The 27,924-nt window shown below is 40.5% G+C and overlaps 1 protein-coding gene across 3 annotated transcripts in view; it reads left to right on the top strand.

Annotated features, from left to right (window-relative positions):
- The window catches only part of poglut2 (protein O-glucosyltransferase 2), a 101,796-nt gene that overhangs the window by 3,629 nt on the left and 70,243 nt on the right, over window positions 1-27,924 (top strand). Inside the window, exon 2 of one of the 3 annotated variants that reach the window (XM_063053773.1) lies at window positions 19,421-19,626. The exons of the other annotated variants lie outside the window; for them this stretch is intronic. Coding sequence (XP_062909843.1) covers window positions 19,421-19,626 — 206 coding nt within the window. The remainder of the gene's footprint in view (window positions 1-19,420; window positions 19,627-27,924) is intronic. 3 annotated transcript variants of the gene reach the window in all.

The raw sequence follows: 27,924 nt of genomic DNA on the forward strand, positions 1-27,924 counted from the left end.
AATTTCCCCCGGGATTAATAAAGTATGACTATGACAGAGCTAACAGAATCAGCAGTCTAGTGAGCATGTCACCATAAGACATAGGAGCAGAATTTCGTCATTTTGTCCATCGAGTCTGCAGTGCCATTCCATCATGGCTGATTTATTTTCCCTCTCAACCCCATTCTCTTGCCTTCTCTCCATGACCTTTGACGACTGTACGAAAGGGACGGGTTGCAGTTGAATCTGAGGAGGACCAATATCCTTGTGGGCAGGTTTGCTAAAGCTGCTGGGAGTGGTTTAAATTAATGTGGCAGAGGATGAGAGCCAGTATGATAGAGCTGAGGATAAGCCACCAGGATTACAAGCAGATGATGGGTGTAATATGAATATAAGGAAGGAGAAACCAATGATTGGATACAAATGCAGACAGTGCAAGGAGTTAAATTGTACCACAGAGGCAGAATACAAAAGTGCGAAGAATGCATGGCTGAAGGTGCTATATTTAAACGCATGTAGTATTTGGAATAAGGTAGATTAACTTGTGGTGCATTTAGAGATTGGCCTTATGATGTTGTCATCACTGAGTCATGGCTGAAAGAAGGTCATGGTGTGGCTCTGTTGGTAAGAGATGGAATTACATCTTTAGAAAGAGGTGACATGGGGTCAGAGAATGTTGAATCAATGGTTGGAGTTAAGAAACTGCAAATAAATTACCACAATCTTTTTATGGAGCTTCTATTTCCCCAATTCTTAAAAAAGATAAGGATCCTACTGAATGTGCATCATTTAGGCCTATATCCTTGCTGAATGTGGAATCCAAGATCTTTTCTAAAATACTGGCATCTAGATTGGAGAATGTATTGCCTCAAATTACTTCTGATGACCAGACTGGATTTATTAAAAATTGTTATTCTATTTTTAATATTAGGAGATTAATGAACATTGTTTATACTTCTTCATCTAGAACTCCAGAATGTGTCATTTCACTGGACGCTGAGAAAGTGTTTGACAGAGTCGAATGGGCATATTTATTGAGTACGCTTGAGAAATTTAATTTTAGTCCGATATTTATATCTTGGATTAAATTGATACACCTTATCCCTTCAGCTTCAGTTTTTACCAATAATCAAAGATCTTCCTTTTTTCAGTTGTTTCGTGGCACTAGGCAGGGCTGTCCTCGGAGCTCATTATTATTCGATATTGCCTTGGAACCTTTAGCTATTGCTATTTGTGATTTACCTAATATACTTGGCATTACCCGTGGGAATGAGATACACAAGTTATCACTATACGCAGGTGATTTGTTACTATATATCTCTAACCCTGGGAAATCCATTCCGGCAGTAATATCCCTGCTTGCTCAGTTTAGTAACTTATCTGGCTACAAATTGAATCTTAATGGGAGTGAACTCTTTCCATTAAATATGCAGGTTCCAATTTATAGACGTTCACCATTCAGACTGGTTACTGACTATTTTACTTATCTGGGTGTTAAAATCACTAAGAAGCATAAGAATTTATTTAAGCTCAATTTTTTACCTTTAATTAATCAGGTTAATCAGTTGTTTAGTAAATGGTCCCCATTGTCTTTATCACTGATTGCCCGAATTAATGCTATTAAGATGATTATTCTACCTAAATTTTTATATCTATTTCGAGTGGTACCAATTTTTATTTCTAAATCCTTTTTTGATACTGTTGATTCTAAAATTTCCTCATATATATGGCAGAATAAAAATCCTAGACTAAGTCAGAAGATACTTACAGAAGTCGAAAAAGGATGGTGGTTTGGCATTGCCGAATTTAAGATTGTATTACTGGGCAATTAATACTAGATATTTAATTTTTTGGACACGGAATTTGGATATAATTCCATATCCACAATGGGTAAACCTTGAATGTAATTCTGTAGAAGGGTTTTTGTTGGTTTCTATTTTAGGGACTTCGCTTCCGTTTGTTCTCTCTAAATTGTTTCTTTCTTTCTTTTTAAATCTTTTTATTGAGTCTCTAAATTGAATAAACAAATGGTTAATCCAATAATTAAATATACATTATGAATATGGTTTCAATTTCATAAATTTTTTGGTTTGAACAAATTTATTTTATCAAGCCCTATTATATCTAATTTTTTTCCAACCCTCTGTTATGGATCAAGCCTTTTTGTTATGGAAAATGAAGGGTATAATATGTTTTCGTGATTTATTCTTGGATAACTGTTTCATGTCTTTTGAACAGTTGTCTAATAAATATAATTTGCCCAGATCCCTTTTTTTTTAGATACTTACAAATTAGAAACTTTTTAATGACTATGCTACCTACTTTTCTGACTTCATATCCAACTGATATCATGGAAGAAATTTCAGGTTTAAACCCTAATCAGAAGGGTTTAACAGCAATTATTTATGATATGATTATGAAAATATAGCCAGGTATATCTGATAAAATTAAGAATGAGTGGGAAAGGGAACTTCAACTTCACTTACCTATAGAGAAATGTGAAAAAACATTTTCAATTAGTTAACTTTTCTTCTATTTATGTTAAACATACGTTGATACAATTGAAGGTGGTACATAGGGCTCACATGTCTAAAGATAAACCAGCTCGTTTTTACTCCCATATAAATCCTGTTTGTGACAGATGTCACTCTGAGGTAGTTTCTTTGACTCATGTTCTGGTCTTGCCCTCTTTTGGAAAAATATTGGAAAGACATCTTTGATATTATTTCAGCAGTTATGCATATTGATTTACAACCTCATCCTATTACCGCAATTTTTAGTTTACCAATGATGGAACATAATTATATATTCTCTTCAGCTCATCGGATGATTGCATTTGTTACATTAATGGCTAGAAGATCCATTTTATTGAATTGCAAAGAGATCAATCCTCCTACTACATTTCAAAGGTTTTCCCAAACTATATCTTGTTTAAATTTAGAAAAAAATCAGAAGTGTCACTTTTGATCCTTCGGTTAAATTTGAAGAGACTTGGAGGCCATTTATTCAACATTTTCATGTGATGTAGCTTGACCTTTTCCGAATCCTTTTTATTAACCTAAAATATACCGTCAGAGGAGTGGAGTTAGTGACATTAATGATTGTATTCGATGTAAAATAATAGCCCAGCTTTGTTTAGTTTTGTTTAGTTTAGTTTTTGTTTAGTCTAGTTTAGTTTTTTTTTTCTAATTTCTGTTTTTTTTCTTGATAGTTTTTCATTTTTCTTATGTTTAATTATATTAAGAGATTGGGAGGCCTAGTATACCTGTATTATCTGTAGTTTTTATTCACATATGTTAATTACCGATAATGTAATCCCAATCTCTGTACTAGTATTGTTGCTATGTTTATGAATTTGAAAATTAATTAAAAGATTAAAAAAGAAAGAAACTGCAAGGGTAAAAAACTATTATGGGAATCATATATAGGCCTCCTGATAGTAGCCAAGATGTGGGGTTGAAATTGCAAAGGGAGCCGGAAAGGGCTTCTAATAGGGCAATGTCGCAATTGTAATGGGAGACTTCAATATGCAAGGGGATTGGGAAAATCAGATTGGTGTTGGATTGCAAGAGAGGGAAGTTGTTGAATGCCTAGGAGATGGCTTTTAGAGCAGCTTGTACTTGAGCCTTTTCGGGGAAAGGCTATCTTAGATTGGGTGTTGTGTAATAATCTAGATTTTATTAGGGAGCTTAAGGTAGGATTTTCTTTAACTAGTGAGTGGTGAATCTGTGGAAATTGTTGCCACAGGCAGCTGTGAAGGCCAAGTCTTTATGTATGTTTAAGGCAGAGGTTGATAGATTCTTTTTTTTAAAACTTTATTTTCAAAATTTTCAAAAAAAAACAACGAAATCAACAAGAACATACCAGCTCAGACATGTGTAAAAATGAAATAAGCAAAAAAAAGGGACATAATATTAGAGGGATGCTATTGTACGAAGTGCTCAAAAATACTAAACAGTAAATCTCAAATGAGGGCCTTGAGAAATCAGCTGGGGGGAAATTGCTCATCTGTCCTCGGCCTCATCCAGGTAGGCAAGAAGTGGATCCCAGATAGCCAAAATTTTTTAATTGAATTGGTTCTCAAGAACCTAAGTTTCTCCATCTGTATGACTGAGATCATATCAGCCATCCATCTCCGAAAGGAAGGGGGAGAGGGTGATTTCCATTCCCTCAAAGTAAGTCTTTTGGCAACAATCATCCCCAGCATCAGAGACTGTTGTATGGCTGCAGGGAAACAAATAGTAGATTGTGAACAGCCAAATATGGCGAGACCAGCTTCCAAGGGGAAGGATCTTTTATAGGCCTTTGAATACCAGTCAAATATTTTGGACCAAAATCCAGTCAGTAATGGGCAAAACCAAAAGGTGTGCGACAACATGGCCTCTGTCCCTTGGCATCTATCACACATTGGCGCGACAGAAGAGTAAATCCTGTGCAATCTAAGTTTAGAGTAGTGGAGACAGTGGACAACTTTAAATTGGATCAGTTGGTGTCTGCTGTTAACAGAGCAAGCCTGTATCATCGACAAAATCTTGTCCCAGGCAGCTTCAGATAATTCAATGCCCAAATCCTCTCTCCAGGCGCCTCTAATCTTCACAGTAGGCGCTACAGTGCAATCATCAAACAAACGTACAAACTTAGAAAAGAGATGCCTGGAGTCAGGAGAGTTCTTTAAAATATCAAAAAAAATGATTCCCCGGAAGGAAGGTTGATAGATTCTTGATTGGTCAGAGCATGAAGGGATACGGGGAGAAGGCAGGAGATTGGGGCTGAGAGGAAAAATGGATGAGCCATGATGAAATGGCAGAGTAGACTCGATGGACCAAATAGCCTAATTCTGCTCCTATATCTCATGGTAAAGGAACCCTTAGGAGACAGTGAACATATGATTGAATTCATACTGCATTAAGTCAGATGTATCAGTATCTCTGTGGAATAAAGGAAATTACAGAGGCATGAGAGAGGAGCTTCCCCAGGTGGATTGGAGGGGGATACTGGCAGGGATGACGGTAGAGCAGAGGTGGCTGAAGTTTCTGGGAATAGTTCACAAGGCGCAGGATAGATATATCCCACAGAAGAAGTAGTTCTCAAATGGCTGACAAGGGAAGTTGAGAACTGCATAAAAGCCGAGAAAAGGGCACATAATGTAGCAAAAGTGAGTGGGAAGTTGAATGATTGGGAAGTTTTTAAAATCCAACAAAAGGAAACTAAAAAAGCTGTAAGTAGTGAAAAGATGAAATATGAGGGCAAACTAGCTAATAAAATAAAGCAGGATATTAAATTTTTTTCATGTTGTAGAGAGAGTAAAAGGGAGGTGAGAGCTGATATTGGACCAATGGAAAATGATGCTGGTGAGATAGTAATGGGGGACAAAGGAATGGTGGAAGAACTTAAGAAGTACTTTGTATCATTCTCTGCTGTGGAAGACACTAGCAGCGTGCCAGAGGTCCGTGAGTGTCAGGGAGTGTCAGTGAGTGCCATTGATAATACAAAGGAAAAAGTGCCAGGCAAAAAAGGTTATAAGGTGGATAAGTCACCTGGACCAGTTGGACTACATCCTAGAGTCCTGAAAGAGGTTGCTGAAGAGGTAGCTGATGCATTGGTCATGATCTTTCAAGAATCGCGATTCTGGCACGGTTCAGGAGGACTGGAAGATTGCAAATGTCACTCTACTCATTAAGAAAGGAGGAAAGCAAAAGAAAGTAAATTATAGGATCTCCCTCTCCCCCTCCCCCTCTCCCTCCCCCTCCAACTTTCAAATCCCTTACTCACTCTTCCTTCAGTTAGTCCTGACGAAGGGTCTCGGCCTGAAACGTCGACTGTACCTCTTCCTAGAGATGCTGCCTGGCCTGCTGCGTTCACCAGCAACTTTGATGTGTGTTGCTTGAATTTCCAGCATCTGCAGAATTTCTGTTGTTTAAATTATAGGCCAGTTAGCCATAGCTCAGTGGTTGGGAAAGTGTTGGAATCCATTATTAAGGATGAGGTTTTGGGGTACTTGGAGACTAATGATAAAAATAAGTCAAAGTCAGCATGGTTCCTGTAAATGGAAATCTTGCCTGACAAATCTGTTCAAATTCTTCAAGGAAGTAACAAGCAGGGTGGACAAAAGAGAGGCAGTGGATGTCATTTACTTGGATTTTCAGAAGGCATTTGATAAGGTGCCACACATGAGACAGCTTAATAAGATAAAATCCCATGGAATTACAGGAAAGATACTGTCATGGATGGGGAAATGGCTGACAGATAGGAGGCAGCAAGTGGGAATAAAGGGGGCCTTTTCTGGTTGGCTGCCAGTGACTAAGGTAACACCTTACAGACCCTTGGTTACTACCATCTAGAAGGACAAGAACAGCAGGTACTTAGGAGTACCACCACTTTGAAATCCCCCTCCGAGTCACTCAGCATCCCAACTTGAAAACGTATCGCAGTTCCTTCATTGTCACTGGGTCAAACTCATGGAATTCACTCCCTAACAGCACTGTGGGTGTACCTGCACCTCAAAGACTGCAGTGGTTCCAGACGTCTGCTCATCACTACCTTCTCAAGAGCGACTAGGGCTGGGCAATAAAGGCTGATTCAGCTGGCGACACCCACATCCTGTAAATGAATAAATAAAAAACTAGTGGTGTTCCTCGGATCAGTATTGGGCCCATTACTTTTCACATTGTTTGTCAACGATTTAGTTAATGGAATTGATAGTGTTGTGGCAAAGTTTGCAGATGATAGGTGGAGGGATGGATAGTGCTGAGGAAGCAATACGATTGTAGAAGGACTTAGATAAATTGGAAGAATCGGCAAAAAAAGTGGCAGATGAATACAGTTTTGGAAAATATATGACAATGCATTTTGGTAAAAGGAACAATAGCGCAGACTATTATCTAAATGGGGAGAAAATTCAAACATCAGAGGTGCAAAGGGACTTGGGAGGCCTCTTGCAAAACTCCCAGAAGGTTAATTTACAGGTTGAGTCTGTGATAAAGAAGGCAAATGCAATGTTGGCATTCATTTCAAGGGGAATAGAATATAAAAACAAGGAGATAATGCTGAGGCTTTATAAGACGCTAGTCAGGCTGCACTTGGAGTATTGGCAACAGTTTTGGGCCCCATATCTCAGAAAGGATGTGTTGTCATTGGAGAGAGTCCAGAGGAGGTCCACGAGGATGATTCCAGGAATGAAATGGTTAACATATGAGGAGTATTAACTTATCTAGCTGTGCGAGTTGAACCCCGATCATTGGCACTGTAAAGCGTTATGTTAGCTGCTGTGCTACTGTGATACATGTGGTAGTGAAAAGTTTTCCAGATAGTAAGGAAGTACAGTGGATTCCATTTAATTGGGACCTGTACATTTTGATCCAATTAAGTGGCTGCCCCAATTAGCAGAAGTTTCATGGAAATAGTCACAAAGGTATAAAAATATCATTTAACTGAATAACAAATTGTGTATTTAAATGAAATATAAAATAAATGAGAACACTACCAATACTACTACAGTAATATAAAACTATTAGTTCCTAATAGTTATCGACAGAGGGTTCATCCAGTGTATGCTGTCATGTCTTTGATTGCAAATGAACAAAATCAATGCAGGCATCTAGTGCGGATAATGGACTGCCTTTATACACTGGTCGTGACGACAGCATCCTCTAAATCTTCATTTTCATTGTTACATTCAAGATGATTGTTGATACCATCAAATTCTTTATAGGTCCTAACTTGTTGAAGTAGTAAAATCGTTTCATTTCACTCCAGGCTGTTTCTGGCATCTCCAAGCTTGTAACCGCAGTGAGCAAACCAGTTCTGAATGTCTTTCTGCTCATTTCTCCCCAACCATCAGTAACAAAAATCACTGCTTTTTCAACACAAACACACCCAACTGACACTATTTAAAAACTGTTTGATCTAATCACAGTGTAGTGTCTAACAGCCACACAAGTGTACTCGACTGATGCTAGTTAGGAACTGTTCAGTGACAGTCTCCTGTCCCAGTTAAGTGACGTAGTGTCCCAAATAAATGAAGACACCTTGAATCACGACACATGCCAGTGATAAGAAACCTGATTCTGATTCTGAGAATTCCAGCTATTTCTCTATTTTAGTTCTTTAAGAATTGTCCCAATTAAGACTCAATGATAACCATGGCCCAATTAACCCGATATGGTGATCTACCCTAGTGTTCATACTCTGGCATTTCAGATTATGTATTCATGATCTGGTTTTGCTATATAGTGCAAAACTTCAAAGTTGGCAGATGTCAATTTTTGGAGGAGTAGTAGAGAGTGAGTATGGTAATAAATTTTGAAGGAGGTGTATACAGGCTGCTGGAATGGGCTCTCCATAGGAGGTCAATGAAATTTAATGCTGTTAAAGGGAAAAGTGTCAAGTTTTTGTAGAAAAACTGAGAAAAAGAAATATAAGTTAGAAGGCACGACTCAAAAATAAGTGCAAGAAGATAAGAACAGTGCAGTGCAGTACAGGCCTTTGGGCCACGGTATTGTGCCAGCCCTTTAACCTACTCCAAGAGCAATCTAACCCTTCCCTTCCATGTAGCCTTCAATTTACCTATGTAAAGGTCTCTGTAATGTCTCTAATATATCTGCCTCTACTACCACACATGGCAGCACATTTCACGCATCTACCATTCTTTCTCTGACTTCCCCATTTACCTTCTTCCAGACACCTTAGAGTTATGCCCCCTTGCAGTAGCCATTTCCAGCCTGGGAAAAAATCTCTACCTGTCTCCCTCCACTTAATCAATGCCTCTTATCATCTTATAAACCTCTGTCAAGTTGCCTTTCATTATTGTCCTCTTTGAAATGAAAAGTCTCAGCTTGCCCAATCTATCTTCCTAACGGCTTTCTCATCCAGGCCTTATCCTGGATTATCTCCTCTGCACCCTCTTTAAAGATTCCATATCATTCCTATAATGAGATGACCAGAACTGAGCACAGTATTCCATTTGTGGTCTAACTAGAGTTTTATAGACTCAGTCTAATGAAAGCAATCACACTATACGCCTTTTAACCACTCTATGAACCTGCACTGCAACTTTGAGGGATCTATGGATGTGAACCCCAAGATCTCGCTGTTCCTCCATACTGTTAAAAATCCTTCTTTTAACTCTCTATTCTTCCTTCAAATTTGACCTTTCAAAGTGTATCACTTGACACTTTCCTGGATTGAATTCCATCTGCCACTTCTCAGCTCAGCTTTGCATTCAATCAATGTCCCATTGTACCCTACAACAACCTTGTAAACTATCAACAACTCCATCAACCCTTCTGGTCATCTCTAAACTTTCTAACCTAGCCTTCCATTTCCTCATCCAAGTTATTTGTAAAAAAAAAGTCAATAATAGGAGGGTCCTAGAACAGATCCCTGCAGAAAATCACCTCCTAAAAAAAACTTAAATGTTTTGTTTTATGCAAAGTTCTTTGAAAGTGATGGGCCATGTTGAAAAAGTGGCTAAAATAAATGCATATTTGCTTTATATATAGCTGTATAGAGTAAAGGAGCAAGGAAGTCATGATAGAAAACTGGTTTAGCCACAATTGGAGCCATACTGGAGAAGTATATACGGAATAAATTTACGGATATTTTTCTAAGGATGAGGGGCATTAATTAGGTGGATTGACTGAGGAAGTGAGATTTGTTGTCTGGAAAACGGAAGGTCACAGGGCAATCTGATACTATTAATTAAATTCATAAGGGTGTAGAGAGCAAGTGTTCCTATTGTGCTTGGGTTAAGGATCAGAGCTTATGGAATGAAGGTGATTAGTAATAGATCCGAAAATAACATGAACAAGATTTTTTTTTACGCAAACAACAGGAATTCTGCAGATGCTGGAAATTCAAGCAACAAACGAAGGGTCTCGGCCTGAAACGTCGACTGCACCTCTTCCTACAGATGCTGCTTGGCCTGCTGCGTTCACCAGCAACTTTGATGTGTGTTGCAAGATTTTTTTTTAAGCTTGCAGTTAGTGATTTGGGTCTGAAATGCTTAGCCAGGAAAGAACAAGAAGCAGTTTTGATAGTAATCGTCAAAAGAAAACTGGATATGTATTTAAAAGCATCTGCAGCAGGTTTATTATCACTGACATATGTCGTGAAATTTATTGTTTTGTGTTAGCAGTAATTGCAATACATAAATTACTGAAGGTTACAATAAATAAATAGCGTGAAAGAGGAGTAACAAAGCAGTGTTTATGGATTGTTCAGAAATCTAACAGCAGAGGGAAAGAAGCTGTTCCTGAATCGCTGAAAGTAGGTCTTCAGGTTCCTGTACCTCCTTTTTGGTGGTAGTAATGAGAAAAGGGCATATTCCAGACAGTGAGGTTCATTGGTGATGGATGCACTGCCTTGAGATACCACACCGTGAAGATGTCCTTGATGGTGGACAGGGTTTTGCCCATGATGGATCTGGTTAATTTCAACCTAGCTTCTTTCAATCCTGCTCTTTGGAACCTCCCTACCAGGCAGTGATGCAACCAGTCAAAATACTGTCTATGGTACATCTACAAAAATTTGCAAGCGTCTTTGCAGACGTACCAAAACACCTCAAACTCCTAACACAGTATGCCACTGGCAAGCCTTGTTGCTGTTTATATTATTGTGTTAAGCTCAGAATAGATCTTCTGAGAAGTTGTCACCCTGGAACTTGAAGCTGCTGACTCTTTCCACCACTGGAACCCCCACGGCCCAACTTCTCATTCCTGAAGTTCACAGTTAATTCTTTGATCTTGCTGACATTGTGGGGGTCATTATTGTAGCACTGTTCAACCAGCCAGTCAATCTTCTGCGTGCCTTCTCATTGTCATCTGACATATTGCAGATTAAGAATATCCAAAGGTAAAGGTGGCGGGGGGGGGGGGGAACAAGAGAGTGGAACATATCTAGATGGAATGATTGTGCTTTGTTATTGTGGATTGGACAAGCTGCATGACCTCAGCTGTATCCTTTCATGAGATTTTATAAAGCACATTTCACATCCCTTTGTGTGCTAAACTGGAGTATGGCCAGTGAAATGGTTTTTGAAGTTTTCTAAAGCAGGAAGTGTAGCACAGCAGTTTGCCAAAATGCTGATGTAATATTGGTCAGATAATGTGTGTAATGTTAGTTGAGGGATGAATATTGACTAGCACATTGAGTTTAACTGCCTTGCTCTTTAAAATAATACACTGGAATTATTTAGGTGAGAGAACAAATTCAATTTCAGTTTAGAATCCCCCTGCAGGTGGCAGCTCTTAAAGAACTGTGCCATAAAATCATTATACACTAGTGAAATATGATTTTCAATAGTATACAGTGGATTTCGGTTAACTAGGACACCTCAGGTCCAGTACATTTTGACCCGATTAAGTGGCTGCTCCAATTAGCTGAAGTTTCATGAAAATAGAAATGTAGAAAGCCTATAGCATAATACAGGCCCTTCGGCCCACAAAGCTGTGCCGAACATGTCCTTACCTTAGAACTACCTAGGCTTACCCATAGCCCTCTATTTTTCTAAGCTTCATGTACCTACCAGGTGTCTCTTAAAAGACCCTATCGTTTCCACCTCCACCACCGCTGCCAGCAGCCCATTCCACACACTCAGCACTCTCTGCGTAAAAAAAACTTAGCCCTGGCATCTCCTCTGTACCTACTTCCAAGCACTTTAAAACTATGCCCTTTCGAGCTAGCCATTTCAGCCCTGGGAAAAAGCCCGTGACTATCGACATGATAAATGCCTCTCATTATCTTGTACACCTCTATCAGGTCACCTCTCATCCTCCATCGCTCCAAGGAGAAAAGGCCGAGTTCACTCAACCTTTTCTCATAAGGCATGCTCCCCAATCCAGGCAACATCCTTGTAAATCTCCTCTGCACACTTTCCATGGTTTCCATATCCTTCCTATCGTGAGGTGACCGGAAATGAGCACAGTACTCCCCAATGGGGTCTGACTAGGATCCTGTATAGCTGCAACATTACCTCTTGGCTCTTAAACTTAATCCCACGGTTGATGAAGGCCAATGCACCATATGCCTTCTTAACCACAGAGTCAATCTGCTTTGAGTGTCCTATGAACTCAGACCCCAAGATTCCTTTGATCCTCCACACTGCCAAGAGGCTTACCATTGATACTATATTCTACCATCATATTTGACCTACCAAAATGAACCATCTCACACTTATCTGGGTTGAACTCCATCTGCCACATCTCAGCCCAGTTTTGCATCCTATCAATGTCCTGCTGTAACCTCTGACAGCCCTCTACACTATCCACAACACCCCCAACCTTTGTATCATCAGCAAATTTACTAACCCATCTCTCCACTTACTCATCCAAGTCATTTATAAAAATTGTGAAGAGTAGGGGTCCCAGAACAGATCCCTGAGGCACACCGCTGGTCTTCAACCTCCATGCAGAATATGACACATCTACAACCATTCTTTGCCGTCTGTGGGCAAGCCAGTCCTGGATCCACAAAGCAATGCCCCCTTAGATCCCATGCCTCCTTACTTTCTCAATAAGCCTTGCATGGGGTACCTTATCAAATGCCTTGCTGAAATCCATATACACTACATCTACTGCTCTACCTTCATCGATGTGTTTAGTCACATCCTCAAAAAATTCAATCTGGCTCGTAAGACACAACCTGCCTTCCACAAAGCCATGCTGACTATTCCTAATCATATTATGCCTCTCCAAATGTTCATAAATCCTGCCTCTCAGGATCTTCTCCAGTAACTTACCAAACACTGAAGTAAGACTCACTGGTCTATAAATTTCCTGGGCTATCTCTACTCCCTTTCTTGAATAGTGGAACAACATCCGCAACCCTCCAATCTTCCGGAACTTCTCCCATCCCCATTGATGATGCAAAGATTATCGCTAGAGGCTCAGCAATTTCCACCCTCACCTCCCATGGTAGCTGAGGGTACATCTGGTCGGGTGCCAGTGACTTATCCAACTTAATGCTTTCCAAAAGCTCCAGCACGTCCCCTTCCTTAATATCTACATGCTCAAGCTTCCCAGTCCACTGTAAGTCATCCCTACAATCACCAAGATCCTTTTCCATAGTGAATACTGAAGCAAAGTACTCATTAAGTACTTCTGCTTTCTCCTCCAGTTTCATACACACTTTTCCACTGTCACACTTGATCAGTCCTATTCTCTCACATCTTATCCTCTTGCCCTTCACATACTTGTAAAATGCCTTGGAGTTTTTCTTAATCCTGTCCGCCAGGGCCTTCTCATGGCCCCTTCTGGCTCTCCTAATTCTATTCTTAAGCTCTTTCCTGCTAGTCTTGTTATCTTCTAGATCATTACCTAGTTTTTTGAACCTTTCGTAAGCTTTCCTTTTCTTCTTGACTAAATTTACAACAGCCTTTGTACACCACGGTTCCTGTACCCTACCATCCTTCCCGTCTCATTGGAATGTACCTATTCAGAACTCCACGCAAATATCCCCTGAACATTTGCCACATTTCTGCCGTACATTTCCCAGAGAACATTTGTTCCCAATTAATGCTTCTAAGTTCTTGCCTGATAGCCTAATTTCTCCCCTTACTCCAGTTAAACACTTTCCTAACTTGTCTGCTGCTGTCCCTCTCCAATGCTATGATAAAGGAGATAGAATTGTGATCACTATCTCCAAAATGCTCTTCCACTGAGAGATCTGACACCTGACCAAGCTCATTTCCCAATACCAGATCAAGTACAGCCTCTCCGCTTGTAGGCTGATTTACATATTCTGTCAAGAAACCTTCCTGAACACACCTAACAAATTCCACCCCATCTAAACCCCTCTCTCTAGGGACATGCCAATGGATATTTGGGAAATTAAAATCTCTCACCACAGCAACTCTGTTAATACTACCCCTTTCCAGAATCTGTCTCCCTATCTGTTCCTCGATGTCCTTGTTACTTTTGGGTGGTCTATTAAAAAAACACCCAGTAGAGTTATTGGCCCCTTCCTGTTCCTAACTTGCACCCACGGAGACTCCATAGACAATCCCTCATGACTTCCTCCTTTTCTGCAGCCGTGACACTATCTCTGATCAACAGTGCCACGCCCCCACCTCTTTTACCTCCCTCCCTGTCCTTTCTGAAACATTTAAAGCCTGGCACTCGAAGTAACCATCCCAAGCCATCCAAATCTCTGTAATGACCACAACATCATAGCTGCAAGTACTGATCCACACTCTTAAGCTCAGCTGCTTTGTTCATAATACTCCTTGCATTAAAATAGACACATCTCAAACCATCAGTCTGAGCCTGTCCCTTCTTTATCACCTGCCTATCCTTCCTCTCGCACAGTCTCCAAGCTTTCTCTATTTGTGAGCAACCGCCTCTTCCTCTGTCTCTTCAGTTCGGTTCCCACCCCTAGCAATCCTAGTTTAAACTCTCCCCAAAAGCCTTAGCAAACCTCCCTTCAGATTCAAATGCAACCCATCCTTTTTATGCAGGTCACTCCTGCCCCAAACGAGGTCCTAATGATCCAGAAATCTGAATCTCTGCCCCCCCTGCTCCAATCCCTCAGCCACACATTTATCCTCCACCTTACTCTATTCCTATACTCACTGTCACGTGGCACAGGCAGTAATCCAGAGATGACTAACTTTGTGGTCATGCTTCTCAACTTCCTAACTCCTTGTAGTCTGCTTTCAGGACCTCCTCCCTTTTCCTCAGTATGTCGCTGGTACCAACATGTACCACGACCTGTTGTTGTTCTCCTTCCCACTTCAGGATATAGTGGACATGATCAGAAACATCCCGGACCCTGTCACCTGGGAGGCAAACTACCATCCGTGTTTCTTTCCTGCATCCACAGAATCACCTGTCTGACCCCCTTATAGAATACCCTATCACTGCTGCCATTGTCTTCTTTTCCCTACCCTTCTGAGTGGAGGGATGGGTTAGTAAATTTGCTGATGACACAAAGGTTGGAGGTGTTGTGGATAGTGTGGAGGGCTGTCAGAGGTTACAGCGGGATATCGATAGGGTGCAAAACTGGGCTGAGAAGTGGCAGATGGAGTTCAACCCAGATAAGTGTGAGGTGGTTCATTTTGGTACGTCAAATATGATGGCAGAACATAGTATTAATGATAAGACTCTTGGCAGTGTGGAGGATCAGAGGGATCTTGGGGTCCAAGTCCATAGGACACTCAAAGCTGCTACGCAGGTTGACTCTGGTTGAGAAATCATACAGTACATTGGCCTTCATCAATCGTGGGATTGAGTTTAGGAACCGAGAGGTAATGTTGCAGCTATATAGGATCCTGGTCAGAACCCACTTGGAGTACTGTGCTCAGTTCTGGTTGCCTCACTATAGAAAGGATGTGGAAACCATAGAAAGAGTGCAGAGGAGATTTACAAGGATGTTGCCTGGATTGGGGAACATGCCTTTTGAGAAAAGGTTGAGTGAACTCGGCCTATTTTCCTTGGAGTGACGGAGGATGAGAGGTGACCATATAGAGATGTATAAGATGATGAGAGGCATTGATTGTGTGGATAGTCAGAGGCTTTTTCTTAGGGCTGAAATGGCTAGCATGAGAGGGCTTGGAAGTAGGTGTCAGGGGTAAGTTTTTTATGCACAGAGTGGTGAGTGCGTGGAATGGGCTGCCGGTGACGGTGGTGGAGGCAGATACGATAGGGTCTTTTAAGAGGCTCTTCGATAGTTACATGGAGCACAGAAAAATAGAGGGCTATGGGTAACCCTAGGTAATTTCTTTGGCACATCTTTGGGGGCCAAAGGGCCTGTATTGTGCTGTAAGTTTTCTCTGTTTCTATTATGCATTTAAATGAAATACAGAAGAAATGAGAACTCTACCAATACTACTACTCTACCATAAAATTGTGTATTCGTTCCTAATAGCTATTGTTGGAGAATTTTATCTGGTGTATGATGCCATGTTCTTTTGATTGACTATAGATGCAGGAATCAGCCCAGACACCTAGTGCAGATGAGGGACTCTCTTCATACAATGCTTTCAACATTTGCATCCTTCACATCTTCATTTCCATTATTTAATTCAAAATAGTTGTCAATAGCTTCAATTTTTTTTTGTAGTACCTAACTTGTTGAAGTAGTGAAATAGTTTTATTTTCACTCTTTGCCATTTCGGGCATCACCAAGCCTGAATGCTTGAAACCACAGTGAGTAAAAACAGTTCTGAATTGTCTTACTGCGTATTTCTCCCCAACTATCAGTGGCAAAAGTGGCTGCTTTTTGAACACAAGTGTGTGTAATTGACGCTATCTGAAAAATTGTATTCTCGAAGCGTAGTGCCTAATAGCGACACAAGTGCTCACGACTGACTCTAGTTAGAAAATTTTAGGCAAGTCTCCTGTTGCAATTAAGCAGCATGGTGTCTCAAATAAACAAAGGGACCTGAGCTAATTTCTCGATTAGTTTTTTTTCTTGAAGAGTTGTCCCAATTAAGCAGCTGTCCTGTTAACTGATGGCCCAACTAACTGGAATGCACTGTTTAGTGTTGGTGTGAAATGAATTCTCGTACATCTCTGCAAAATAAAACTAAATATTTAGTCACACTTGAGTAACACAGTTTTCTTTTGATTTTCAAAGCAATGAAGTTAATGGACCCAATTTCTGAATGTATATGATCTTTCCATCTACAGTAAACCTCCAGCAATCCAGCATCAAATTTTTGGCAGAAATTTCTGCCGTTTGGTATCTCGCTAACTCATTAGTCCATGACTGTTGTTGGTTTCTGGTACACTATGGGTAGATCTGTTGTTGGTTCTAGGGTGCTGAGTGTTTGTGTACTGCGTACTCTCTCTGAAGTTAGCATGTTCTCTGGCAAATTTATACGACTACTGTAACAAAATAAGTAAACATGCTTTTGGGTTTTAATAGGAGGAACATCCAATAATCAGTTTTTAAAAAATCTTATCCAGTACCACCAATTCTCAAGTCTGCTGGATTCAGATTTTTTTTACTCTAGTGCCTAAAGATACTTCAGCACTTTTGCCTCTTTTTGGGCTTACAATGAGAACAAATTACCTGTTCACTTTCTCAGAAGAGGAGTAAAACTTAGAATAGTTGAAACTTAAGGAAATCAGCAACAGAAAGGAATTACAATTAAAGCTTTTCTTCATTTGCTGTTTTAATTCATTGAAGTAAATCAGGAAAGTAATTTAATTTTCTTAAAATGGTCTTAGATTTTTGAGGAGATAGGTTATAATTTCTTAGTTTTATATTTTCAGAGGTAAAATGGACAACACATTATACAAAAACAGATATACCATAATATTGATTTCTGCATTAATATCAGGTATTGACCAGTGGGTAGCATTTGTCTGAATCAAAAGATCCAAGTTCAAAAGCAACTCTAGAGATTTAAGCTGGTGGTGCATCCAACAGCTCCCAAGAAGTTCCAACACCATCCAGGATAAAACAACGTGCTTGATTAGCATCCACTCTGAGCATATGCTTCATATCCAGTGCATTGTGACTGCACCGCATAGAAGATACATTTCAGTAACTTGTCAAGTCTTGTACAATAACATTTCCCAAATCTGCAATGATTGCGACCAAGAAGGACAGATAGTCAAAGCATGGTTATCCCACAAGATCTATATATTTCCTCACAAGTCATACAAGGGTCTTGACTCAGCGATGTAACTTGTAGAATTAAAGACCAAAATTCCCAACACAACTGATTACTAACCACAAGGTCTGCAATAAATCAAGAGGATGGGTCCCTGAAACTTTGGGGTAATTAGTAGGGTAATAATTTCTGTTGGTGCTAACAATGTCTAAGTGTGTAAACAAATAAAACCTTTTTGCCATTGGTAGGCGAACACATTTTTTTAAATCCCTACATACACCAACGATTTTTTGTTTTGTTACTTTCTCACAAAACACCACATCTTCTTGCCATCTCACTTATCCTGTCACAAACTTATCTAATCCTCAGTTACCTTATGTAGTATCACTGCATTTCCCTTGCTGTTTTTAGGTCTTTCACATTGATTATATATCGTTGAGGGCAAAGAACTGATCTTTGTAGTATTGCATGAACTCAGCCTACCAGCCTGGAAGTGACCTTTCTATTACTCCTCATACAACTATGTTGAAATTTTGTGTCCCACCATAGAATTCTTAAGTGATGGCCCTGTACATCCACACCTTAGCAAATGCCATTTTAAAAAGTATCACAGCATATAATCACACATTTAAAGGCATGAATTTATTATCATGTTAGGAAAAAATAAGAAGTGAAATCTTTTCCATTATATGTAGATGTGCTTGCCTCCATCCCCATTTTTTTCCTCTTTCAAACTGGTGATTTATTCTTGGGTGCAGTCCCAAATTTCTAGTAATTCTTTCAAGTTTTAAAATTAGAAATTAAGCAATCATTTTGTACCCTTCATAACATCATGACTAATCAAACATTACACTGTCAATGAAATGTCTGAAATGTAATAATTATCAAACTATAAAGACAAATTTTGAAAAGTAATGTTCCACAAATGACAATTAGAAAGAATTCCAATTGATTTAGTGAAGTTGCTTGAGACATAAATGTTGTTCAGACATAAGCAGGCTGTACAGAATTTCAGTTTTTTTTAAATATAGTAGTGTTGGACTATAAATATGTGAATGGGGATATGAAATCTTGGCCTACACATCTCAAAGGGTGTATGTTCCAACTGAGTAGTACACCCCTCTGTATAATGCTGGACGTTAGCTGAGATAATGTGTCTTGAACCTCAATCTTTTAACAGAAAGTGATGAGTGATGTCAGCTTTTCAAGGTTTAGTGTCAAATGTTTGCTCTTTAATTCCGTAATAAACATTAAACTTCTAGCAGAATATGAAAAGCTGTGTTCTGATTTTAAAATGGCTGTTTTGTCAAAACAATGAGCAGTTTACAAAAACGTTTTTAGAAATTGTATATTCTCAAATAGAAACATACTGTTACAAGCAGCGTTATTTTCTCTAATCTCCCTGTAGACCCACACATTGCAGCAAATGCATTGTAATGATTTGTCATTGTTATCTTACAATCTAATCAGACTGACTTCAGTCATTGTTAAAATACTAGTCTAATAAATTGAATGTCAATTCTGACAGTGATAATACATTCATTTTACAGTTCAGAGAATTGTAAGCAAGGCTACCATTTTTGTTGCTCTTATTGTGTTAGAATAATTTACATAAGATATTCTGTATTTTGTAATTAAGTGTCCAATCAAAGGAGACTGTTCACATGTGCAGTTAACATCATTAATGAAATTCATGCATTTGTGAGACTAAGAAGTGTAAAGTTCAGGATATTTGTATAGTCTTGTGTGATTTTGAAGTCATATTTATCTCATGTCTACATTCTATACAGACCTGTTAATTTTAAATGTTTTCCCTTACAATTCATATATATATTCTTTCTTTTTGTACTGATTCCTGTGTAACTTGTTCTCCTTTCCCTGTAGCTTTACTACTTCACCAGGTGAAGACACATTTACAGTGAGCTTTAATTCCCCGGGTGAGGAATTCACTCGCATTTGGGTGCAAGTGTTGGATCGGAAGGATGGATCTTTCCTTGTCAGATACAGAATGTATTCAAGTTACAGGGATCTGGTAATTGAGATTAAGTTCCAAGATGCTCATGTTGCTCAGTCACCATATTTTTTAAAAGGTACTTGAGATTTTATAAATGTAATTATAGAGTATCACAATGGCATAATATGGCAGTACACACACACATCATTAAAATAACCTGATATTTCCAAGAAGTTATTCCTGTGAAGCAGCTTGCTGAGTAGCTCACTTGACCATAGTGAGTTTTAGCTCAGTAACTGGCTGGAAATATGAGTAAGTGTGGCAAGAGCACCAGACGGCTGGAGTATTCTCAACCAATGAATTCGAGGTTGAGAAAGCAACAGAATTGACTGTGTGTCGAGGCAGGTCATGTAAAGAAATAAAATAAGTACAGGGATATAAAAATGTTATGGGGGGGGGGAAGACAAAGGGGAAAGTAAGAAAAATATCATAAACTTTGAAAATCTCCCTAGAACAATTTATCAAGTGCAGGAATTAGATTATTCATTTTAAATTGTTTCACTTTCTGCCATTGTGTTAACAATAATGAGGTCATTTAAAAGGATACATGTAATTTCAAGCGACACATAAAAGTTGCTGGTGAACGCAGCAGACCAGGCAGCATCTCTAGGAAGAGGTACAGTTGATGTTTCGGGCCAAGACCCTGAAGAAGGCCTGCTGCGTTCACCAGCAACTTTTATTTGTGTTGCTTGAAATTCCAGCATCTGCAGATTTCCTCGTGACATGTAATTAATAGTTAGCTCTAACTTTTCTGTGACAAGTTTAAAGGATAACTAATTAACAATAACAGAAGAACCTTTGGTGAGGCTATTTATGTGAAGAAAATGGAACAATGTGAACAACTAGCAAATTCTGGGGGTTAGCAAAATGCTATAATTATTAACCTCTGAGATGTGCCAGTTTGTGCTTTTTAACAGTGGTATTTGTCATGAACAGTTATATGTCTGTTAAGATTGGGGACAGAATATCTTGGAAGAGCTCAGAATCCAGGTTTAATGTCACTGACAAATTTCTGCCCCATTCAGAAATCTGATGGCAGAGGGGAAGAAGCTATTCCTGAAACGTTGAGTGTGTGTCTTCAGGCTCCTGTAACTCCTCCCTGTTGGTAGCAATGAGAAGAGGGCATGTCCTGGTTGGTGGTGGGGGGGGGAGGGGTCATTAATGATGAATGCCACCATTTTGAGGCATCGCTCCTTGAAGATGTCCTGGTTGCTGGATAGGCTCGTGCCCATGATGGAGCCAACTAGTTCACAACTTTCTGCAGCTTATCTTGATCCTGTGCAGTGTCCCCCTTCATACCAGATGGTGACACAGCCAGTCAGAATGCTCTCCACATTGCATTGTAGAAATTTGCAAGTGTCGTTAGTGACATACCAAATCTCAGACTCCTAATGAAATACAGCCGCGGTCTTTGTAACTGCATCAATATTTTGGGCTTAGGATAAATCAGCAGAGATGTTGACACCAGGAATTTGAAATTACTCACCTTTCCACTACTGATTCCTCAATGAGGATTGTTGTATGTGCCCTCATCTTACCCTTTCTTAAGTCCACAACCTATTCTTCGGTATTACTGACATTAGTGCAAGGTTGTTGCTGTGACACCACTTAGCCAACTGATCTCCTCCACAATCCCCATTAGAACAGGAGCACCACAAGGATCTATACTTAGCCCTATGTTCTATGACTATGTGGCACCTATGACTGTGTGGCTAAGTATAGCTCCAACACCATATACCAGTTTGCTGACAACAGCACTATTGTGGGCTGTATCAAAGGGGGTGATGAATCAGCATACAGGAGGGAGATTGAAAACTTGGCTGAGTGGTGTAATAACAACAACCTCTCACTCAATGTCAGTAAGGCCAAGCAACTGATTGTATACTTCAGGAGAGGGACTTCAGTAGACTTCATGAGCCAATACTCATATAGGATTGGAGGTGGAAAGGGTCAGTAAATTTAAATTTCTGGATGTCAGTATTTCTGAGGATATGTCCTGACTCCATCATACAAATATAGAAACATAGAAAATAGGTGCAGGAGTAGGCCATTCGGCCCTTCGAGCCTGCACCGCCATTTATTATGATCATGGCTGATCATCCAACTCAGAACCCAGCCTTCCCTCCATACCCCCTGACCCCTGTAGCCACAAGGGCCATATCTAACTTCCTTTTAAACATAGCTAATGAACTGGCCTCAACAGTTTGCTGTGGCAGAGAATTCCACAGATTCACCACTCTCTGTGTGAAGAAGTTTTTCCTAACCTCGGTCCTAAAAGGCTTCCCCTCTATCCTCAAACTGTGACCCCTCGTTCTAGACCTCCCCAACATCGGGAACAATCTTCCTGCATCTAGCCTGTCCAATCCCTTTAGGATCTTATACGTTTCAATCAGATCCCCCCTCAATCTTCTAAATTCCAACGAGTACAAGCCCAGTTCATCCAGTCTTTCTTCATATGAAAGACCTGCCATCCCAGGAATCAATCTGGTGAACCTTCTTTGTACTCCCTCTATGGCAAAGATGTCTTTCCTCAGATTAGGGGACCAAAACTGCACACAATACTCCAGGTGTGGTCTCACCAAGGCCTTGTACAACTGCAGTAGTACCTCCCTGCTCCTGTACTCGAATCCTCTCGCTATAAATGCCAGCATACCGTTCGCCTTTTTCACCGCCTGCTGTACCTGCATGCCCACTTTCAATGACTGGTGTATAATGACACCCAGGTCTCGTTGCACCTCCCCTTTTCCTAATCGGCCACCATTCAGATAATAATCTGTTTTCCTATTTTTGCCACCAAAGTGGATAACTTCACATTTATCCACATTAAATTGCATCTGCCATGAGTTTGCCCACTCACCCAACCTATCCAAGTCACCCTGCATCCTCTTAGCATCCTCCTCACTGCTAACACTGCCACCCAGCTTCGTGTCATCCGCAAACTTGGAGATGCTGCATTTAATTCCCTCATCCAAGTCATTAATATATATTGTAAACAACTGGGGTCCCAGCACTGAGCCTTGCGGTACCCCACTAGTCACCGCCTGCCATTCTGAAAAGGTCCCGTTTATTCCCACTCTTTGCTTCCTGTCTGCTAACCAATTCTCCACCCACACCAATACCTTACCCCCAATACCGTGTGCTTTAAGTTTGCACACTAATCTCCTATGTGGGACCTTGTCAAAAGCCTTTTGAAAATCCAAATATACCACATCCACTGGTTCTCCCCTATCCACTCTACTAGTTACATCCTCAAAAAATTCTATGAGATTCGTCAGATATGATTTTCCTTTCACAAATCCATGCTGACTTTGTCCGATCATTTCACCGCTTTCCAAATGTGCTGTTATCACATCCTTGATAACTGACTCCAGCAGTTTCCCCACCACCGACGTTAGGCTAACCGGCCTATAATTCCCCGGTTTCTCTCTCCCTCCTTTTTTAAAAAGTGGGGTTACATTAGCCACCCTCCAATCCTCAGGAACTAGTCCAGAATCTAACGAGTTTTGAAAAATTATCACTAATGCATCCACTATTTCTTGGGCCACTTCCTTAAGCACTCTGGGATGCAGACCATCTGGCCCTGGGGATTTATCTGCCTTCAATCCCTTCAATTTACCTAACACCACTTCCCTACTAACATGTATTTCGCTCAGTTCCTCCATCTCACTGGACCCTCTGTCCCTTACTATTTCTGGAAGATTATTTATGTCCTCCTTAGTGAAGACAGAACCAAAGTAATTATTCAATTGGTCTGCCATGTCCTTGCTCCCCATAATCAATTCACCTGTTTCTGTTTGCAGGGGACCTACATTTGTCTTTATCAGTCTTTTCCTTTTTACATATCTATAAAAGCTTTTACAGTCCGTTTTTATGTTCTCTGCCAGTTTTCTCTCATAATCTTTTTTCCCCTTCCTAATTAAGCCCTTTGTCCTCCTCTGCTGAACTCTGAATTTCTCCCAGTCCTCAGGTGAGCCACTTTCTCTGGCTAATTTGTATGCTACTTCTTTGGAATTGATACTATCCCTAATTTCTCTTGTCAGCCACGGGTGCACTACCTTCCTTGATTTATTCTTTTGCCAAACTGGGATGAACAATTGTTGTAGTTCATCCATGCAACCTTTAAATGCCTGCCATTGCATATCCACCGTCAATCCTTGAAGTGTCATTTGCCAGTCTATCTTAGCTAATTCATGTCTCATACCTTCAAAGTTACCCCTCTTTAAGTTCAGAACCTTTGTTTCTGAATTAACTACGTCACTCTCCATGTTAATGAAGAATTCCACCATATTATGGTCACTCTTACCCAAGGGGCCTCTCACGACAAGATCGCTAATTAACCCTTCCTCATTGCTCAAAACCCAGTCCAGAATAGCCTGCTCTCTAGTCGGTTCCTCGACATGTTGGTTCAAAAAACCATCCCGCATACATTCCAAGAAATCCTCTTCCTCAGCACCTTTACCAATTTGGTTCACCCAGTCTACATGTAGATTGAAGTCACCCATTATAACTGCTGTTCCTTTATTGCACACATTTCTAATTTCCTGTTTAATACCATCTCCGACCTCACTACTACTGTTAGGTGGCCTGTACACAACTCCCACCAGCGTCTTCTGCCCCTTAGTGTTACGCAGCTCTACCCATATCGATTCCACATCTTCCCGGCTTATGTCCTTCCTTTCTATTGCGTTAATCTCTTTTTTAACCAGCAACGCCACCCCACCTCCCCTTCCTTCGTGTCTATCCCTCCTGAATATTGAATATCCCTGAACGTTGAGCTCCCATCCCTGGTCACCCTGGAGCCATGTCTCTGTGATCCCAACTATATCATAATCATTAATAACAATCTGCACTTTCAATTCATCCACCTTATTACGAATGCTCCTTGCATTGACACATAAAGCCTTCAGGCACTCTTTTACAACTCTCTTAGCCCTTTTTAATGCTTGCCCTGGATTTGTCGGCCTGCCACTTTTACTTTTCCCCTTTGTACTTTTTGCTTCTACGCTCACTTTACACCCCTCTGTCTCTCTGCACTGGTTCCCATCCCTCTGTTGTGAACTAACCTCCTCACACCTAGCCGCTTTAATTTGATTCCCACCCCCCAACCATTCTAGTTTAAAGTCACCTCAGTAGCCCCCGCTAATCTCCCTGCCAGGATATTGGTCCCCCGAGGATTTATTATTGTGAAGGAAGCACAATAGTGCCTTTACTGCCTCAGGAGTCTGCAGAGGTTCGGCATGTCATTGAAAATCTTGGCAAACTTCTATAGATGTGTGGTGGAAAGTGTGCTGACTGGCTGCATTACAGCCTGGTATGGTAACACCAATACCTTTGAACAGAAAGTTCTACAAAAGTTAGTGGATTTGGCCCAGGACATCATGGGTTAACCCTCCCAACCATTGAACACATCTACATGAAACGTTGCCGTAGAAAAGCAGCAAAGATCTCATCACCCAGGCTATGCTCTTTTCTTGCTGCTGTCATCAGGTAGAAGGTACAGGTGCTTCAGGATTCGCACCACCAGGTTCAATAACAGTTACTACCCCTCAACCATCCAGCTCATGAACAAAAGGGGAAAACTACACTCATTTAAGGGCTCATTTACAGACTTTGTTATACGTGATCCTTATTATTGCTATTTATTTATATCTCCATTGGCACAGTTTGTTTACAGCCCTGATATTAACGGTTTACAGTTACTGCTTTATAGATTTGCTCAGAATGCCCACAGTAAAAGAATCTCAGGGTTGTATGTGGTGACATGTATATACTCTGATAATAAAGTTTACTTTGAACTTTGATCTGTCTTGCTCCTGTATTCCTTTTCACCACCATCTGAAATTCTGCCAACAATAGTTGTGTTGTTAGCATATTTATAGATGGCGTTGGAGCTGTGCTTAATCATACAGTCATGGGTGTAAGAGTAGAACTGTGGGCTAAGCACACATCTTTGAGGTGTGTCAGTGTTGATTGTCAGTGAGGTGGAGATGTTATTTCCAATCTGCACAGACTGTGATCTTCCAGTGATGAAGTCGAAGATCCAGATGCAGAATGAAGTAGCTATGTTTTGGAGCTTTTTGATCATATCAGTAGGAATGATTGTTAAATGCTGAGCTGTAGACAATAAATAGCAAACTGATGTAAGAATTAGTATTGTTCAGGTAATTTAAGTCTGCATGACAATAAATAGCAACACGGCGTAAGTGTTAGTATTGTCCAGGTGATTCAAGGCTGCATGAAGAGCCAATGAGATCACATTTGCTAGAGACCTATTACGCATATAGACCTATTTTTTGGCATCTCTGCATTCAAAGTTGAAAGTAAATTTATTATCAAAGTACAGATATGTCACTGTATACAACCCTGAGACTTGTACTCAGTAAATCCAATAACCATAATGGAATCAATGAAAGACCATGACCAACAGGACAAACAACCAATGCACAAAAGACAACAAACTGCAAATACAGAAGAAAAAATAAATAGTAATAATAATAATAATAAATAGGCAATTAGTATCGTGAACATGAGATGAAGTGTCTTTGGAATTGAGTCCATAGGTTGTGGAACAGTTTAGTGATGAGGCGAGTGAAGTTTCCCCCATTGGTTCAGGAGCCTGATGTTTGAGGGGTAATAACTGGTCCTGAATCTGGTGGTGAGACCTGAGGCTTCTGAACCTTCTTCCTGATGGCAGCAGTGAGAATAGGTATGACCTGGGCGATAGGGGTTCCTGATGACAGATGTTGCTTTCCTGTGGCTATGCTCCATATAGATTTGCTCAGTGGTGGGGAGGGCTTTACCCGTGATGAACTGGGACATATTACTGCTTTTTGTAGGATTTTCCATTCAAGGGCATTGATGTTTCCATTCCAGGCTAAAAATGCAACTAGTCAATATACTCTCCACCACACATTTTTAGAAGTTAACCGAAGTTTTGGATGTCATGCCAAATCTTCGTAAACTTCTAAGGAAGTAGAGATCATACTGTGCTTTGTTCATAATTGCATTTAATTTCTGGGCCCAGGACAAGTCATCTGAAAGGATAACCCTGAAGAATTTAAAGTTGCTGACCCTCTCCACCCCTGATCCCCTGGTGAGGACTGGCTCATGGACCTCTGGTTTCCTCCTCCTGAAGTCAATAATCAGCTCCTTGGTCTTGCTGACATTGAATAAGAGGTTGTGGCATTACTCGGCCAGATTTTCACTCTGCCTTCTATATGCTAATTTGTCACCACCTTTGGTTTGGACAACAACAGTGGTGTCATCAGCAAACTTAAATATGGCATTGGAGCTGTGCTCATCCCCACAGTCATAGGTATAAAGCGAGTAGAGCAGGGGGCTAAGCACACAACCTTGTGGTGCACCATTGTTGTTGGAGATGGTGGAGGAGATGTTGCCAATCTGTACTGACTAGGGTCTGCAAGTGAGGAAATCGAAGATCCAGTTGCACAAGGAGCTATTGAGGCCATGGTCTTGGAGCTTATTGATTAGTTTTGAGGAATGATGGTATTGAATGCCAAGCTCTAGTTGATAAAGAGCATCCTGGTGTATACATCTTTTTGGTCCAGATATTCCAGGATTGAGTGAAGAGCCAATGAAATAGCATCTGCTGTGGATCTGTTATGCTGGTAGGCAAATTGAAGCAAATCCAAGTCGCTTCTCAGACAAGAGTTCATATGTTTTATCACCAACCCCTCAAAGCACTTCATGGCAGTGAATATAAGTGCTGCTGGACAATAGTCATTGAGGCAGGTTGCTCTGTTCTTCATGGGCATTGGTATAATTGAAGCCTGCTTGAAAGTGCTGGGTACCTTAGACTGTTGAAACAACAGTTTAAAGATCTCAGTGAACACTCCAGCCATTTGATCAGTACAGGTCTTTAGTACTCGGCCTTGTACACCATCTGGTCCGGATGCTTTCTGTGGGTTCACACCCTTCTGAAGGATGCTCTCACCTCAGCTTCAGGCACTGAAATCAAAGGGTCATCTGGGGCTGTGGGGGTACGTGAAGGTTCCTCCATGTTTTGGCGGTTAGCAGGCATTGAGCTCTTCTGGAAGTAAATCTCCGTTGTCACCTATGTCATTTGATTTCACTTTGTAAGAGGTAATAGCATTCAGCTGTTAGATGCATCACAGTCGTAGAATTATAATGTTGTACAGCACAGAAACAGCCCCTTTGGCCCAATTTTATCTTTATCTTTATTTATCAACCCCCTCCCTCTTCTCCCCCCCCCCGCTCTCCTTCTCCCATGGATAGACCCTTGTTGCACCACCCAATTTAACCTGAGCCTAGCCCAGCACAATTTATAACGATCAATTAACCTACAGTACGTCTTTGGACTATGGGAGGAAACCGGAGGACCCAGAGAAAACCC

The sequence above is a fragment of the Mobula hypostoma genome, chromosome 7 (genome assembly GCF_963921235.1).
Source record: "Mobula hypostoma chromosome 7, sMobHyp1.1, whole genome shotgun sequence".
In the NCBI taxonomy this organism is placed as follows: Eukaryota; Metazoa; Chordata; class Chondrichthyes; order Myliobatiformes; family Myliobatidae; genus Mobula; species Mobula hypostoma.